This window comes from Magnolia sinica, chromosome 11 (genome assembly GCF_029962835.1).
Source record: "Magnolia sinica isolate HGM2019 chromosome 11, MsV1, whole genome shotgun sequence".
Taxonomy (NCBI): Eukaryota; Viridiplantae; Streptophyta; class Magnoliopsida; order Magnoliales; family Magnoliaceae; genus Magnolia; species Magnolia sinica.
Genome location: NC_080583.1, coordinates 71182670 through 71202144, shown reverse-complemented (window position 1 = coordinate 71202144; position 19475 = coordinate 71182670). Strand labels below are relative to the sequence as shown.

Genomic DNA, 19475 nt, shown 5'->3' with positions numbered 1-19475 from the left:
CGCTGATTGCAATTTGGGTATTCTTCCTTCTCCCTCCAAACATAACCCATTTCCCATTTCCTTCTAACTCCCAATATTTCATAGTTTGTGGACAAAGGTTGACAAAGACATAAATCTTTGAAGAAGACAAAAGAAAGGCATGGCTCTCTCTCTCTCTCTCTCTCCCCCCACCAAATTCGGGCTTGGGCCCATCATAAACATGTCGGGCTGGGCTCGGGCTGGACTATTTTGGCCGGTCAGGAACTCAGGCTTATGCTGAATAATCTGGGCCGGGCTTGGACATAGCTTGGCCCGGTTATGACCCAGCCTGTTGACACCCCAAGTACCAAACCAACCATAAATCTAGCAAGATGTGGTCAATTTGGTCTTCTAATCATCATATAAACAATTCCCGGCAAGAAAAAAACCACTTGCCTCTTTTTTCAAATTTCCCCTTAAATGAGGAGTTTTTAATCCCCCCAACCCCCCCCCCCCCCTTTTTTAATGCACAGTGGGTCAAAGTTGAAGTAAGAAGAGGAGTAATGGGAAGGAGCGGAAGAAAAAGTAGAAAAAAGAGGGTTTGGAAAGGTTTTTTATATATAAAAAAAATGGTCGTTTTTCGTTTGTTACGCCTGTAATGGCTGTTATAGTTCACTTTTCTAGGGTCACACTGTTACGACTCTGTGATGCATATCGAGGTCTGCCGATACCATTATGTAATGGCCGATACAATCGTTATGCAATGGATTCAGCACTCCTTGCAAAGCTTTTGTACATTAGGCTGGATTCAATAAAGACATTTCTATGCTGAGCTTAACAGACAAGTTGACATGTGGGGTCCATTGTGATTTTTTTGTGACATCCAATCTGTTCATCATATGTGCTCCCTCCTTTTGTCCTTGTCTTCCAAAACTGCAGGTGGGTCACACCATGTAAAATCATGCCTAAACCCTCTAAAATGATGTGTGGTGGCCAACTTGAGTTGTAGAATGGCATGAGTTTTTCGGTTTGCATTCCATTGTAGTCAGATGCATCTTTGAATGGATTAGGTGGAATACACAACTCACAGTTGGGCTTCACATACAATTTAGAAGGTTTTTAATGGTGGCATCCCCATCCTAACTGTTCCCTGTGGTGTGGCTCATCTGAGTTTTTTATTAGTCTGAGCTTAAGGCTCCGAGGGAAAAATAGAGGCGCACATGATGGATGGAGTGGATGTCGTTAAAACATCATAGTGGACTCCACATATTGATTTGTATGTTATGCTTAAAATAGAAATATCCGGGCCCTTATTACAGAGAGGCAGACCCACCAATCACATTTTGAGAGGATCACATTCTACCACATATATTCCAATGTGGATGGAATCTTGATTTTTTCGGCTTCCACTATTGACCGCTCGCCCTTTTATATTTGGGTAACTTGAGATCTCTTTGCAGAAACATTGACATGCACCAACAACTGCCATGAATTTTTTTTTTTTTCCTCTACACTAAGGGCATGTTTGTTTTTCAATCTACATCATAAATGGTGTGTAAATGAATAATTATTACTTTTCATACCTGATTGGAAGAGAGGAATTTACACTGTAATTTGGCCTCGAAAATCGTGGTGTAAAAATGTTGAAATTGGACTGAAATTGTAGCAGTAAAATCTGTGGGGGCCACCATAATGTATGTGTCTGATCCATGCCATCCATCTATTCTATGTACTCATTTTAGGGGATGAGCCTAAAACTGAGGCAGATCCAAGGGGATTGAATGCTTACCATTGAAAGTTAAAATTAGCCTAGGGCCCACAGGGATACGTACCTTTCATCCAACTTGTTTACAACGTCACTTAGACATGGATGAAGGGAAAACACAAATATCAGCTTGATCCAAAACTTGTGGGCCCTTGGAAGAATTGAACGGTACAAGGATGTGTACCTTTCGTCCAACTTGTTCACAGCGTCACTTGGACATGGATGAAGGGAAAACACAAATATCAGCTTGATCCAAAACTTGTGGGCCCCTGGAAGAATTGAACGGTACAAGGATGTGTACCTTTCATCCAACTTGTTCACAACGTCACTCAGACATGGATGAAGGGAAAACACAAGTATCAGCTTGATCCCAGGAAGAATTGAACGGTAAGCGTTCAATTCCTCCTTTTTCCTGTTGTGTGGTCCACTTGAGCTTGAGCGGGAAAAATGGATGGACGGCGTGGATCATACATATATAGAAAACAATGGGCCCCACACATTTTAGTGGAAAAAAATTTCTTTTTTCCTCAATTCGAGCTATGCTTACTGACTACTGTCAACATCAAGTGGCTGCTGTTGAATGTAAATACAAGGCTACGTAATAATTAGCCATTTACACCTTATTTACATTGTAAATTGGAAAACAAACAGGCCCTAAAAGACTCAATATCTTGGATTGATTGCAATGTACACAAAACACCCTTCTGTATCATACACGACATCCATGTCTCAATAACCTTTGAGGTGCGTGCTAGGCAGTTTTATTATTCTGTCACTCTTAGAGCTGGACACGAATCGAGCCAGTTCGGTTAACTTGCTTGACTCGGCTTTGATTGAAAGCTGGGTTCGGGCTGAGTCGAGCCTATTTTTTGAATTCGAAAAATTTTTGAAGTCGACTCGGTTCAGTTTGGTATATATATAATATCACCCTAAAATTTTCCTTTCCTTTTTTTCGCCATAGTTGACTCGACCAGCCCTCCGTCCCTCTCATATCCCCTTTCCTTTTTTTCGCTGCCGACCCAACCGGCCCTCTCTCCCTCTCAATCTCAAATCAATCTCTCTATATCTGACTCTCTCTTTCTCCGGCTGTCCTTCCCTATCCGAGCACTCGCCTGTCCTTGTTTGGGCACTTCATTGTTCTTGTCCACTGAGCCGTCCCTTTCCGAGCATTCGAGCCGGTAACCCTCTCTCTTGACTCTCTCTCCCCCTTTCTATTTGGGCCCTCAAAGTCGGCTCGAAAGCTTGGACTCGAACTTGAACTTGGCTTGAGCTGGCTTGAGCTGCTGACCGAACCGAGCTGAGCTGGCCAGTCAGGCTTGAAGACTGAACTGAGCCGAACTCTAGCTGAGGTAGGCTGCTGGCCGAACCGAGCCGAGCTGAGCCAAGCTCGACTTGGTTCGTCTTTGTGTCCAGCTCTAGTCACTCTTTAGCAAGGTATTCAATAATGGTAATGGTGGCCATAACGTGGTAACAGCCACTGTCATTACCATTATGACGCGGGCCGTAACTGCTGTTACAGCCTTTAAAAAAAAAAAAAAAAAGTTGTATCGACCCTGTTATGGTTGCCACCATTATTGTTACGTACTGTAACTGTTTTTGGACACCTTGGTCTTCAGTCCTTGCCATGGTTATCCTTATGTTTTAAAACAGAAATAGGAGCTGGATTGTGGATATATTTGTCACTTTTTATTTTCTTCCTGCATTCAGTTCTGGCTATGGTTCTGGTGTTATACTTCTAAGTGATTGCTTCTCTGCAGGTATCCATCGCCATTTTGTCCTTTATGGTCTGATGGAATTTTTGAGGAGGAGGTTAGTTTTGCACCTTCCTCTCAATTCTTGCCTGAAGGGAATGCCTGTCAATGCGGAGCAAGATTCTAATATAATTGCTTATCATGTATGTGTTCCCCTAACACTTTAATGGTTTGATTTTGCAGCTTTGGTAGGAACTTCTCCCCTGATGAGGTTTTGCAGTTACTCGATCGTTTCTTCAATTTAGAAATGCTGGTAATCTGAAGACTTGGACTTGGTTTCCCTTTTTTTATTGATAACATAAGTTTATTAACCAGAAGAGGATAGAATGCACAAGGAATCCATGAAGGGAATGGATAAGAGGAGCTCGAATATAAACGAGGCTCTGAGTCTCCCTTTGAACATCTTGAGGGCTAATGCTCTCGAGGTTATTTTTCTCACTATCTCACAGTGGCACATAGATTGGTTCTTTTGCACGAGTCTGTATGAGAAGTTAACTATGCCTTCGCTTTCTTTGGAAAACGACCAAAGCCCCCAAACAATATACTATTGGGACTAGAAAAACCTGGTTGTCGTTATACACCACAAAACTCCCTCTCATAAAAACTATCCAAGGAAGCCATTTCTGTTAAGAGACATGGGTGCTCTTGGATATTTTGTTCCAAAAGCACTCTTACCTTATAGTTAAGGATCCATGACTCCCTTACAATGGCAATCCAACAAACTTCGCATTGACTGTGCATCCACCAATATATCCAGCAAAGAGGCTGTGTCAGGCGAATAGTTTTTGGAAGAGAAAGGAGAGATTTGACCATATTTTTACCACCACCCAGGAATTCTACTGCTATAGTATTTGGATGGTGAATTTGCAGTTCCTCTGACAGTTAAAAGAAAAGTAGGGGTTGGTTTTGTAATGTCTACAAGTGCATATATACCTTTACATGCAGCCTCATGTGCAAACTTAACATGTCTGTGGAGCATTCGAGCCATGCATCAAGCTGGGTTCATCATATATATGACTCAACCTGGAAAAAATGGTAGTCAACCGATTAGGTGCGCCTGAAACGTAGCAACCAAATGAATGGTTTTAGTAAATTTGCCAATGGTCAATACTGAACAAAGTGTTGTGGCCTGCCTGATGAGTTAGCTTGATTCTCTGGCCACGACATTTCCTTGGTGGGACTCACCTAAAGAAGGTTGTGATGTTCCAAGCACTTGCCAGGTTGGTGTATATTGCTGCATGTAGATGTGTGTCTGCTTTGCTATACTCTGCTTTGTACTTTAGGCCTGCCTGATGAATGGTTTAGTAAATTTGCCAATGGTCAATACTGAACACATGTCCTGCTGGATGAGTAACATGCTTGATTATCTGGCCACAACATTTCTTCGGTGAACTCACCTAAAGAAGGTTGTGATGTCCCAAGCACTTGCCAGGTTGGTGTGTATCGCTGCATGTAGATGTGTGTGTCTGCTTTGCTAAACTCTGGTTTGTACTTTACCCCCACTCACATGACTGGCACGAATGGGAGTAGTCCTTGATGCACGCATGCCAACATGGAAACTCAAGCAATATCTGGGCCATTCATGAAGAACAGAGGTAAGGTGCATTGTGAACGTGCCCTAGTTCAAAATTTTGGCTAGTGTAGCCATTAGGCAGGCCATACTTGTATGAGGAAAATGGACAGCTGGGAAAGAACGACCAAAGGTCTGTATTCCATGAACACTTGTGGCCTATTTAAAGACTGAACAAGGCCTGCTTTTTTTGTCAGCTCATCTTGCTGTGGGACCCACTTGGCCACTTCATAAATGGCCCTATTCTCAGACACAATACATTTTCTCCTTGTTGGCACGTGGGTAGCAAGGCTGCTTCACCTTTTCACCTTGGTTCTGAAAATTGGTTACCATACAACTGGTAAGGCTGTATTGTAATTGTATCGGTCCCATTATGTGATATGGAGGTGAAATGGTCTATTTAAAAACAAAGGTCCCTGTTGGCATGTATCAGCCAATACACCCCCATATCGGTGTCGATATAGAGAGTGCCAATACTGCCAATATGACCACAAAAGGCCAACCCCCCCCCCCCCCCCCACATGTTTATTCATTTCAACCATGTAGGGAAGTTTAAAAGCTCATTTATAATAGATCTATTTTGGGGATCTAAACACAAGTTTTTGAGTGATATTCGATGAATTGAAGTAGCATGAACCATTTTGGAAAAAATTAGAAGGGGAAAACTATCATTCTTCTTGTGTTTTTATTTTCTTCCTTTTCTTTTGTTTGATTTCAATATAATGGGTAGTAATCTATCCTTATCTTCAAACCATGCTTGATTTGTTTGCGATTAGTGCCTATTTGATTAACTTGCATCAGGTCAAGCTGACACACAACATTCTTATCAAAGAACGGTTTAATACACCATTGATACATGTTGTTCCAAATTGTCATTGAGAGAGAGGAGGAAGAAGATGAGAGAAAAAGTGTGGAGAAAGAGAGAGGACAACAATAGCCTCTTATGCCCCCATTCTTCTTTTATTATTAAGGCTTTCTTCATTAAAAGGAAAAGTACAAAAATGCCCTTTCTCGCATTGTATTACATTACATTAGCCTAAACCTCAACCTAAGACAGTTAAAACCACATGAGAGACCAAGCTGGACCACCAGACCACAAGTGGGACCACTTGTGTGATCAATATGGACTATCAACATTCCCCCTCAAGCTGGAGCATACATATATCATGAATGCCCAGCTTAACAAAGAGACGATTTAAATGAGTACATCTGGGAGCCTTAGTGAACATATCTACCAATTGATCGTTGAACTTGATGAACATGTAAATTTCCTTGCTAGCAACTTTATCCCTGATGAAGTGACAATCTACTTCAATGTGCTTGGTTCTTTTATGATAAATAGGATTATTGGTAATGTGAGAGGCACCTGATTATCACAATACAACTCATGGGAATATTAACCATAAACTCAATCTTGTACATTAACGTTTTTAGCCAAATGAGTTCACATGTTGCATGGGTCATTGCCCTGTATTTTGCCTTCACGCTTGAACAAGCTACCACGGTTTGCTTCTTACTCCATGTAAGAAGATTACTCCTTACGAATGTATAATAGCTAGTAGAAGATCACTTGTCAGATGGATAACCGACCCGATATGCATCAGAATACCCTTTTTCTTGGATACGACCATTCCACTTATGGAGGATAACATGGCAAGGTGCTTCCTTAAATACCAAAAAATACAAAACATGGCCTCCATATGAGGAACACAAGGAGCTTGCATAAACTGATTGACCATACTAACTGGATAAGTAATATCAGGTCGGGTAGTCATTAAATAAATTAGTTTTCTAGCAAGTTGACTATATTTCCCTGTATCCATGGGAATTTCAGTGTGCTTGGTTTGCAGAAGACTTGTCTCATCCAGTAAATTCATCATATATTTCCGTTGTGACAAATTGATGCCCACCTTAGACCTTGCTACCTCAATACTCAAGAAGTATCGAAGACGACCCAAGTCCTTTATATAAATTTCTTCAACTTGTCAATATCTGTACTGTCACTGTTGCTGATGATGATATCAACCACATATACACCAACACAATAATTCCTGCCTCACTTCATCTTATAAAGACAGTGGTCTGCCGGGCTATGTTTCATCTTAAATTCAAATACCACTTTGCTGAACTTGTCGAACCAAGCTTTTGGAGATTGTTTTAAATCATAAATTGATTTCTTAAGGTAGCATACTTTGCTTGACTATTCCTGAGCGACAAAGCTAGGCAGTTGTTCCATATAGACTTCTTTAATAGAATCTCCATTAAAAAAACATTTTTTACATCAAGCTGATACAGTGGCCAATCCAGATTTGTGGCGATGGAAACAACAATAAGTACAAAGTGAAGCTTTGCCACAAGGAAAAATGTCTCTGAATAGTCAACTCCTAGGGTCTGAAAGTACCTTTTTACAGCCAATCGAGCGTTTAACTGATCAACTGAACCATCAGGGTTATATTTCAATACACACACATTTACGTCTAACTCTTCATTTTCCAGCTAGTAGTTCAGCTAATGTCTAAGTTTGATTTTGATAGAGCACTACCATCTCTTCTTCCATAGCTTATTTCCACTATCATTGCTGAGGGCCTCCTGAAAAGAATGATGAATAAACACAGATGACAAGGACTGAGTAAATTGTCAAAATGGAGGAGACAAACCGACAAAGGAAATAAATTGAGAAATGGGATGTTGAGTGCAAGAACGTATACCTTTACGAAGAGTGATAGACAATTCACCTTCATTTTACGGTACATGTGAAGATTCAATGGAACTACGATCTTTTGACGGAGTAGGAGCGTTGATAGAAGACACACTTGTATGCAATCCATCTCTAATTTGGAGTAGACTTGCAAAGGTGAATCTACACATTATATAGGCATCTCCACCATTAAAGTTTTTGTGTCTGGCACAATGGGTAGAGTGGTAGACCCTCTTCAAATTCAAATATTTGACCCCCTCAAAGAAATATGGGTTTTTAAAAAAAATATGTCATCAACTTATACACAACATTTGTAGGAGACATGACTATAATATTTGTATCCTCATTAAGTACAAGAGTATTGAAGAAAGTACACTTGATAGGCTGTGGTTCAAACTTTTCAAGGACATTGTCCAACTGATATACAAAAAACACACACAACAAAATATTTTACGAGGAATGGAAAAGGCGAGAATACAATGATATAAAAGAGAAAAAGGGGGATTTTTTCGTCTAAGACAGATGATGACATCTGATTTATTAGGTAGTATGCAGTTAAGATTGTGTCACTCCAAAATATTTTCAGAACCTTTATATTAAACAACAATATCTTGGTAACCTCAAGTAAATGTTGATTCTTTCATTCGTATGTGCACACAAAGTTTGATGAATAGTGCCATGAGATGAGATACGAGTATAAGTCACGAGATACATATTTCCTAGCCTTGTCTGAACATGGAATTCAAACCTAAGTATTGAATTGTGTTAATACTTCCATATGAAATTACTTAAAAATAAGAAAATACTTTGTAACAATCTTTCATTAAGTATAACCATGTCATTTTGAGAATAATCATCTACAAAGATAATGAAATACTTGAAAATAAATAAAATAGTAGTACGAACTTGACCCCAAATATTAGAATGTACCAAACAAATAGGTTTATCACTTCTTTTGTCCACACAAGGTAGTAAAAGCACTATTTGATACTTGCTTAACTCACATGCCTCACAGTCTAACCTAAGCACATACAACAACGACAGAAAAAGACTCTTTAAAATAATTAAGGAAATGTGACAAAACTTGGAATGCCACTGATGAGGAGAGAGATATCTATCTACAATGCAGTTCTAGTTATTCTACTATCGAGGTGATAGAGTCCATTCACTTTTTGTCCTCCACCAATCATCCTCCCTGACTTCAGATCCTGAAATTTACAATAGACATGATAAAATGTGATAGAATAGTTTAAGGATTTAGTTAGCTTACTTACCGACAACAAACTCAAAGGAAATTTAGGAATACAAAGCAATGGCGATAATGAAAGTGATAGAGTGGGGCGAGCAATACTCAACCCAGACACACGGGTTAAGTACCATTTGGTAATGCCACGGAAGAAATGGACGTAGGCTTGACCAACTGAGAAAATGCATGTGCTTACTAGTCACATGATTGGAAGCTCCAAAGCCAATAATCCAGGGGACACTTTTAGAAGAGGCAAGACAAATCATACATGATTGAATAATAATAGTTGTGGAGGATGAAGCATGAGCAGAATGATCTTTTATTAGCTTGAGATACTATTCATTGGATAATGTAACTATATCACCTGCAATACTAGATTCGAAATCTAAGCTTGCACATGCTTGAACTCTGTGCATTTCATTGCACAGAGTTCATTTACATCTGATTGCTCAATGTTTGTTTCTTCATTTGGTAGGGGAGATAGAGGAAGTCGTGGTGGGCGCAAGGTATTTCATAATGGTAATAGTGGCTGTAACGACCACCATTGTTACCTTTACAATATAGGTTGTTATGGCCATTACGGCCCCCGTAGTGGCTGTTATGCTCTCTCTCTCTCTCTCTCTCTCTCTCTCTCTCTCTCTCTCTCTCTCTCTCTCTCTCTCTCATTGAGAAAAAAAAAAAAACTGAAAACCCTATACCGGTCTTGTAATGTACCATTACGACCTTTGTGCCATAACGGAGCATTTTTTCCATAACGGCTGTTACAACCATTACAACCTCGTAACAGCTGTTATGGCACACCATGGATGACCAAGGTTGCAGTGAACTTTTTTGTAGTAAACATTAAGGAAGAGGTCGTTTTGGAGTTAAGAATAGTTGAGGAGGTTATAGTATAGATTTTGGTGGCGGCTGCAGTAGTGATAATCGATAGTGTTCTCATTGTAGTTTTTCTAACCACACCATTAGTCCGTGTTGGGATCTCGTAGATAGGCAAATCAGGTTTGATCTTATGATGATGGTTTTGAGGGCTATCACTAACCCAATCTCAACCATTATGGATTAAGTACCTCAGGTGATATAGTTACATTGTCCAAGGACAATATGCCAAATTGCTAAGAGATTGTTATGCCCATATATCATCCTCCACTGCTACTTTTGTTTAGTCAAGTTTGATATGTTTTGCTTCCTTTGAAAATGTTTTTTAGGTTATTGATTCTGGAACTTCAGATCATATGATTGGTGAGCATAGTGTTTCGTCTTAGTTGGATAAGTCTACTTGATTTACTCTATAATGTTAGATAACGACGCTACAACCCATGTGTTTGGGTTGGGTATTGCTAATCCTATGCCATCTTTTTCATTGCCATTAGTGTTTTGTATTCCTAAATTTCTTTTAAGTTTGTTGTCAGTAAGTCGACCAAATCTTTGAATTGTTTTGTTACATTTCATCCTTCCTATTATGAATTTCAAGATTTAAAGGTGGGGAGGATGATTGGTGGAGGACAATAAGCGATTGCTCTTTAATATCTCAACAGTGGAATAAGTGAAGCTGCATTGCGGACATATATCTCACCTCATTAGTGGCATTGTAGGCAAGATGTTCCATAACGGTAACAGTGGCCATAACGGCCATCTTCATTACCGTTACGATATGGGCCGTTACAACCATGGTATTTAAAAACGGTTACGTAACAGCCGTTACGTAACGGTAATGGCCATAATCATTACACGTACGGGTTTGAAATGGCCGTTACAGGAAAAACCGCCAGTAACAGTCTATAACGGTGTCGAAATGTGTTTTTTCAGAAATATAAAAAAGGCCGTAATTGCCATTGTGGGGGTTGTAACGGTAACGACAGTGGTCATTATTGTCACCGCTACCATTTTTGAATACCTTGGTTGCAACCTTTTAAAACTGTTTTGGGATTGCTATAGATTGTTATGGGACTGTTATAGGGCATTTCTTTTGTAACGACCATTTTAGCCCCATAATATGTAATAGTTATGGTCATCACTGTTACGCAACTGTTTTGGGATACCATGATTGTAGGATTGACCATCTTTATAAAAAAAAGAAAAAAAAAGAAAAAAACTAGTTGAAGAGTCTTGTTCTATTGTTGTCTTATGTTTCTAAGTTGGAGTATGAAGCTTATGAGTTAAGCAAGTATCATAGTCCATAGAGTTTTGGTTCCACCTCTTGTGAACAAAAGGAGTGATATTCATTTCTTTTTAGTACATTATGATATTTGGGGTTTAGTTCGTATTACTAAGTTATTTGATTTCAAGCACTTGTTATTTTTGTGGATGATTATTCTATTGTTATATTTAATGAAAGTTGCTCTGAAGGGTTTTCTTGCTTTAAGGAATTTCATATGGAAGTGCAAACATCTAATTCAATGCTAAGATATGGGCAGGCACCGATGCTAACTAGCAACACACGGTGGCACAACAACAGATTAGCGTCCACACAATCAACACTCTGGGCAGATTGTTAAAACAACAGTTGGCTTGGACATCAATGATGCACCAAATGAACAGAAGCACTTGGTGATAGTGTTGCTTCAAGCAGGTGGGCCACCACAGCAGCAATGTCTTAACATGTGATGAGCAGGCCCCACAACACGTGATAAACCATAAACCGATCACAACACATGATGGATTGTTGTCATCAAACAGCAGTAGCAGCTAAGTATCTTTGGCCACCCTTGAATCAAGGGCAGGGATGATGGCGATGGGACAGTGTTATCACTGGCTGGAGAGGTGTTGCCTCTGGTGGAGATAGACTGCTAGAAACAAGAAGGAAAATGAATGGGTGCAGAGGTGGTGGCTGTTCTGGCAACAGTGAAGCCACATCTAAGGAAGATCCTTGGTTTCAGGTTCGACAATGAGTTTTCACGGTGGAGGAATAGTTTTCCATGGTTGAAGATGGCCAGCAACAATGATGGCAATGATCTGGTGCTATCTGGCTCTGATACCATATAAGAGTCTACATGGTGCTAATCTTGTAAAAAAGAAGAGAAGAAGATAATGGAAGAGTGAGAAGAGAGGCAATGAGAAGGAAGAGATGAAGAAGGGGGTGGTGGTATGGCAATGGTGATCTCGACGATGGTGTTGCTGATGATGATGGTTTTAAGATGAGGCGGCGGTTTGCAGTGGTGATGGGTTGCAGATGGTAGTGGTGCAGTTCAGATGATTAGTGATGGGTTTGAGTTGGATCCGGTGGATTGCTGGAACGGGGGTTCGAAATGACGATGGGTTTCTAGTGACAGTGCCGGAAAAATGGCAGCCACAAGAAGGGGAGCCGGGCTACTGCAAGAGACGGTGCCTCCTAGCGTCTGAGCGACAATGGTGGTTGGCTGCAAGATGGGGTTGCCGAATAAGATGATGCACGAAAATGGATGGTAGGATCAACGGCAAACACACTGCCATATCTGATCAATAGGTGTCATTGCCAGATCAATGGCGATAGGATATGGTGGTGGCTTTCCGGCGTGTGTATGGTTGTGTGGAAGTGAGGGTTGTCGAAAGTTGCAGATGCGGGGTGTGAGCAGATCAAAGGCCCTAGATCAGGAGATACCATGTTGACAGCTACATTGTGTCATTCTTAAAGGCTGATAATGAGCAATGAAAATGGAGAAGATGCAGTGGAGAGCAGTAGTGATGGGAAGTAATGGAGGAGAGAGAATGAGAGAGAAGTTGCATAGGGTTGAGAAACCCTAGCCTCCTCACCTATTTATAATATTAGAAAATGTGTTGGGGCCTATTACATGGGCTGGGCCTAATTCCTTTCAACACTTCTGTTAAGTGTCTTGAAAGAAAATCTCACCACATTGAAGTCACATTTGATGCACCATGGCACTTGCCATACAGCATGGACTTGATCCGACTTAATCCAAAACGACTGTCTTTGACTAGCCTGATTTGGACCATATGCTATAGTAAATACCCACTTGAAGCTGGATGCATTATCCTGAAGAAGCACTGAAACTGACAAAACAGCCAGTCTGCCTGTAGAAGCACCAAAACTCACCAGGCTGCCTGTCAAAGCCTTAATCTGGGCTCTTTTATGAGTGCAGCCTGACCCCTCACATTCCAACTAAGTAGCTCCATGGCACAGCCAAACTTGGCCCCTGACCCTTATATATGTGCATTAAATGTAATATAAGATAAGCCAAACACTATCTCATAACCCAAACATAACACGCTATCTTGACATACTAGACATATCATAACACTATACACCTGATGATTGGGACCATACAATTCTTCAGTTTGTTGTAATGAGGAATGATCACCTACAGCCAAGGTGTTCAATCACGGTAATGGTATCCTAACAGCCATTACAGCCCCCATAATGGCTGTTATGACCCTGTAACGGTGAATTTTTTTCGAAGGAAGAAAATGTATTGGCCGGTTACCGCTGTTAACGCCCCATATCATGTAACGGCACCCACTGTTACTGTTACGTAACCACTATTACGGCCATTATGTAACCATTTTAAAATATCATGCTTACAAGTTACAACCCACTGCATGTCACACATCCAATGGGTTGTTTCGCGCCCACATCTCTCATGTGTGGGACATTTGAGCCATGCATAAGGTTGGCTCCACCATGCAGAAACATGGCACATCAGTCCGGTTCACTTACCAGGTCGGCCATGTTATATGAAGACAATTCGTTAAAAAAATATATTGTATGAAGACAATGGATGCTTTAAATCATACCTGCTCGTCCAATTCAATAGAATGGATTGGTCTTCATGGTGGGGCCCACCTTGCAGAAACATGGCACATCAGTCCGGTTCACTTACCAGGTCGGCCATGTTATATGAAGACAATTCGTTAAAAAAATATATTGTATGAAGACAATGGATGCTTTAAATCATACCTGCTCATCCAATTCAATAGAATGGATTGGTCTTCATGGTGAGGCCCACCTTATTCGTGGCTCTGATGTCCCAAACACATCACACGTCAGCTGAAAACAACCCATTGCATGTGAAAGTTTCATGCAATGGTTTGGAGGTGATCATTCTTCAAATTGTAAAGAATGATAATTATTGTTTCTGGTCAATAATTTCTTGTTCTTCTTTTTGCCATTGTCGTTACCTTTAGTTTCACCCTCTTCTTTCGAATCAAATAGTCTAACCTTTTCTTGTTTAATTTTATTATCTTTCTAAATTTAATCAGCACTTTTTTCATTCTCCCAATATTTCTCATTTTTGTAATTCATAGACTGGGTATGCACTGCCACAATGCATTGCTGCCGATTAGTTTCAATCATAGATATGATGCATTTGTTCAATATTCTTAATGTTCGAGGATCTTGGGGTGAGGAACCCCCTTCCCATTTATTTTGGGGAGTGGATTAGGTGCGGCCCTTACTGTGGGGCCCACCTTGATCTATGTTTTGTACATCCACGCCGTCCATCCGTTTCTCCAGATCATTTTAGGGCATGAGTCTAAAAATGAAGAGGATTCAAATCTCAGGTGGACCATACCATAGGAAACTGCGGTGATTGAACGTCCTACCATTAAAAACTTCGTAAGGCTCACCGTAATGTATATTTGCCATCTGACCCGTTGATAAGGTCACATAAACCTGGATGAAGGGGGGAAAAAACAAATATCAGCTTGGTCCAAAACTTTTGTGGCCCATTAATGGTCAATCACTACTGTTTCCTATTGTATGGTCCACCTGAGAATTATATCTGCTTCAATTTTGGGCTCATGCCTGAAAATGATATGGGAAAATGGATGGACGGCGTGGATATAGAATGCATACACAAGGTGGGCCCCACGGTAAGGGCTACACCTAATCTGCTCCCTTTATTTTGGTTCCCGGAGCAAGTGGGCCCCACCTCAAAAGCTGAGCATTTGTATATCGTCTAGTGGATCGGTTCTCTCACTTCTGGTACACAATCATTTCATCTGCAGTGGCAGCTTGCTTTCTTTGGAATATGGGAATGAGGGTGGTGTTCTCCCGGAAGAACATGACTTTTCAACCATCTGTGGAATCCTTGCTCTTCAATTAAAATCTTTAGCTATTCTCTCATCTTTGCATAGTATTGTTATGGATATTGAAATTGTAATAACTTCTCATGGCTTTTGTGTCTGTTTTTTTTTTTTTTTCCATACAAAAATCAGAAACCGGACGATGAGGAGATGGAAACCCTGAATCAAGAGGAGGATTTCACCTTGCCACAGAATTTCTTCATCAAGGAAGAATTATAACTTAGTATATTCCCTTCTGTTTGTATCACCATTATCAATTCCTTCAACTATCGGTTGTCATTGTTACAAATAAGATTGGATCCATCTGTGTACAATGCAGTACTTTTGGTTGCCACATAATTTTTATGCAGCCCAAAATATCTTTTCTTGGGTATGATACATGTATACTTGATGATAGAAGTATGGGGAATTCTAGTCCAAGCCACATCACACCAATTCCCTCATGGGATGCATTATGCTCAAGATCCATAGAACAAACATCCTTCAGTGGATGGACCACTAGCTGTAGATTCTCGGGGTTGGACAATCCTACCCTTTTGATTGGTGGACCTTTTAGCATTTGATACTCACTGTTGCTGATATTCTTTTCTAGCTTCTATTTGTTGGTCGTGGATTAGATTAGATTGTTAGGATAATCTGTTCAGTGAGGTTCTTTTGTATGCAGGCACATTGGTGAGAAGGGAGAATTTAGTAGAAAAAAAAAAAGTGCAGGCGCATTGAAGAGAACATCCAAATGGCACCAAATTTGTCCAATTTAGTTAGCTTTCAAATGAGTACAAGATAATGCAATTTTGCCATCAATTGACTGTGTTACAGCTAATTCATGAAAGAATGTATATATATATTAAGTACAATACAGTTCTGTTGATTCAAGGGTGTTTTAATCGCCCATCTGTTTTATATTGGATGATTAAGATAAAAGTGCTTAATGTCTAGGATTAGATTAGGATTTCTTTTACTTTCTAGAAAGAATGAATACTTTTAGACGAAGTCTTCCATAATTATATGAATAAATTATTGAAGTTTCTTTATGCATAGTTTCTCTTTGCTCTGGTGTGATTCTTCCTCTTTAGTTGTGATGCTCAAAGTGGGTTGGTATATGGTTGCACTAAGTGTGAAGTCAAGCTGCAACAAGTTGAGGTGTGGAAGTGGGGAAGTCTATTTCAAAATGTTATGAAGTATAAAAGGCTAGGAAGCAAGACTGGAAGTGCAAGTCCAAAGAGTGATTTGAAGCAGGAACAGCACGCAGATGGAAGGATCTTGCAACTGAGGGTTGGTATGATGCTAACGGTACCAAGCCGTGGATTATAAATTTGTGTCTAGCATTCAATGATGTTCTTTCAATATGTGTTTCCTTCCGGAGAAGTAGAAGTGCATCTGAATCCCTCATGATGATCAAAAGAATATCGAAATGGTTGACAAATGGCAAGTTCTCCAAGACTCTTTTGAAGGCAATTTCATTTAGTAATTGGGGCCCCTTCCCCTCTAGCCAATGTTTGGAGGCATCATATTCCAACTACAGTCCAGGCGTTCAGCCGGATAGCCATGTCAGACAAACTTATCACAATTGATAACCTCAAGAGGAGAAAATTTGTGATATTTTATATGTGCATAATGTGCCGGGAGAATGAAGAGTCGGGTACTTGTATGTTTGCAAGAGATGTTTGGGACCATGTCGGGCAAGTTTCCTGAAAGGGGCTATGATGCGGAAGATGGTGCCATCTGCAATTCTGTGGGGAACCTTGAAAGGAATAGCAAATTTTTTGAAGGTCAAGGTGCATTGATTGAGTTGATAAAGAAGATTTCGTTCATGGCTGTGGCATGGGCTATGCCTCATCTCGACTTCAAGGAGGATTCCTTTCAAGTATTGTTAGCCATCTGGACACTGCTATTCAAGGCGGCTCCTAGTTAGTTTTTGGTTCTTTCAGCGATGCATCTTGTTTGTGTACTAGGGACTATTTCAGGCATTGCATGTGTATGATGCAGGTTGCGTTGGATTGCCTTGGTGGATGCTTTCTTATCATTTTTGAGTCTGAGATTGTACACGGAAAGATCTCTGAAATGGCAATCAATAGAAACAGTTGTGAGAATTTCATACTCGAGAAGGCGATAATGAAGCTTCTGCGAAGATCCATGGTAGGGTGGAATGAAGAACAAGAAAAGAGGCCTTTGAAGAATATTCTCTTACCCCAATCATTACAGAACATCACATGACGATAAAAATAGAGACCCACCCATTTTCTAAGAGTTTCAAATTTGTGAAGAACATCCTACATGTATGCCTTTTGTTTTATTCCATTCAAAAATCTTACTTTGAATATGTGTGGTGCATTCTCGCTCTTATAGACCATTGTCATGCTCTTCCAATTCTTCTTCAAAGATCGTGGTTGGATAGCCGAAGGCTACCCATAATGCAGAAAAGAATAATTATTTAACTAAGATTCAAAAAAGTTCACAATGATGCCATTGTCAAAGATGAAGGTCATGATTGCATGATCAAAAGCTACCCATACAAGGATTGGAGAAATTTCACAATGGTGCCAGTGTCTGAGAAGATCACAAATTATATCAAGCCTTCAGAAGAAGTCTCATATAGAGGATTGTTCTAATACTCAAAATATAAGAGACTTTGCAGATGGACGCAGTCAATCTAGAAAGGATGAATGAAAGGCCACCCTTGTTGCTGAGAAAATCAAGTACTTGCTTGATGAAGGGTAGAAAATAAATTTAAAAGGTCAGTGCGAGATGCAAATGAGCCAGAAATACATCCATCTATAATGGAAGCAAGGACCAAGATTAGAGATAAACCTGATCCGTGGAAGAGGGGGAAAAAAGAGTTTGGATGAAGGCACAAGATTTTGTTGTGAATGAGAAGGAAGGTACTCAAGTGTGCTTTATTTATGTTCCCGAATAGGCAAAGGACTTTCACTAAAGTGCATAATCCTATGGAAAAGAAACCAAACAAACATACTCAAGGACGGATTCTCACCAAGTAGAAAATATGGTCACATTGAAGAGCTAGAGGATAAGGAAGAAGGGTTAAGGTGTCAACTTGCAGTGGCCTTATTTTCGTCAGTTATTTTTGGGCCACTGGGTGTTAAGTGATGGTCTAATCCATGCAATTCGCATGGAGATGGGTCCCTACTCATGGTTCAGTGGTAGGCTCCGTGAGTTTCAAAACTAAAGGTCATGGGTTCGAGTGCCCATGGGGTGTGTGTGGGTGTGAGTGTGTGTAAAAAAGAAAAAGCCATGGGATGAGCCTAAGATCATGCAGTTTTTTTGAGACAATTGAGTGTCACCAACATCATTGAAGCCTTATCTGAACTATAATTGAGGTAGCTAGAATTTTGCTACGCTATTTTACTCTATCAAACTCCATATCCTCAATTAAATCATAGGTCATCAAGTCTTTTCTTATTATCTCTACCCATGTTCTTTTGAGCTTTTCCCTTGCCTTTTCAAAGCCTTACCTCATTTGACACAGATGTGTTTTTATGACTGATTTTGGTTTTGTTCAAGGAGAGGACCCCCAAAAATGGCATCAAATAATTGGCCCCGTCCACTCCATGTGGACCATTCATCATGTTGAGCCCCACCTTCAATATGAGTCGTTAATCATGTGGGACCAACTTAGAAAGATTGTAAAGAGAAGAGAAGAGGGCAAGATGGGAATTACTAAAAATGTTTAAGGACAAACTTGCCAAAAATTAGTTTAAAATGTCCACCTGATTAGGCCAAATAAGCTTTTTAAAAAATGGCATCTCCGTCACTTATTTTTTAAAAGCTATTTTACTAGTTTCTAAAAAATTAAGTGGTAAAAATAGAGTTTTACCAAATAGTCTATTTTCAAAATAAGAAATTAATTTCGCATAAGCAAATAAGCTTTTATCAATAGAGATGCCAAACAACCCCCTAAAGAATGCTTTCTTCCACTTATCATAACATTAGGGGGGTGGAAAAAAAATTTAACTTTTAGAATTGTGATTAAGCACAAAGAAGTATTGCTTAAGCATTGAAAATATAATATGCTTCATAGAGTGATTCCTTTATTATTTAGGTTTGATGTTAGAGGTCGATTTCTGTGATGCTCATAATGTCAAGGTACAAATGATAAATCCACATTTTGAAGTTAAATATTATTCATTTTCTTTGTTGTTTTTCTTTCCCATAATTATTTGATGGTTGGAGATAATCTACGGTTCATAGACTATTATACTAGTTGTCCAATTTGAGCCTATATCTGAGAACAACTTACTGACTCGAATAACTGCCCAGATTATAATTGCCAAGGGTTGTGCTTGATCCTAACTTTCAGACCCATTAGCTAGGCCTATTCTTGTCCCATTTTTTGTCCAAAATAACTCTATTAGGCTTACGCCGACATTGTCTTAGTCTGTTGATAGCCTATCTTGTATGTGCGCGACCTACAAAGCCAATCCGATCTTATCTTATGGAATTGAGTTATTATT

General features: G+C 39.9%; 1 protein-coding gene across 6 annotated transcripts in view; it reads left to right on the top strand.

Moving 5' to 3' along the window:
- LOC131219322 (uncharacterized) overlaps positions 1 to 16037 on the top strand; it is a 38081-nt gene extending 22044 nt beyond the window's left edge. The window contains exons 3-7 of one of the 6 annotated variants that reach the window (XM_058214387.1): positions 3481 to 3532; positions 3658 to 3727; positions 5242 to 5384; positions 14929 to 15002; positions 15139 to 15379. In XM_058214387.1, coding sequence (XP_058070370.1) covers positions 3481 to 3532; positions 3658 to 3727; positions 5242 to 5384; positions 14929 to 15002; positions 15139 to 15140 — 341 coding nt within the window. In that variant the 3' untranslated portion in view covers positions 15141 to 15379. Of the gene's footprint in view, positions 1 to 3480; positions 3533 to 3657; positions 3728 to 5241; positions 5385 to 14928; positions 15003 to 15138; positions 15380 to 15670 lie in introns of those variants that run through there. The other 5 variants (XM_058214390.1, XM_058214388.1, XM_058214392.1 and 2 more) reach the window with 5 other exon arrangements.
- The last annotated feature ends 3438 nt before the right edge of the window (positions 16038 to 19475 follow it).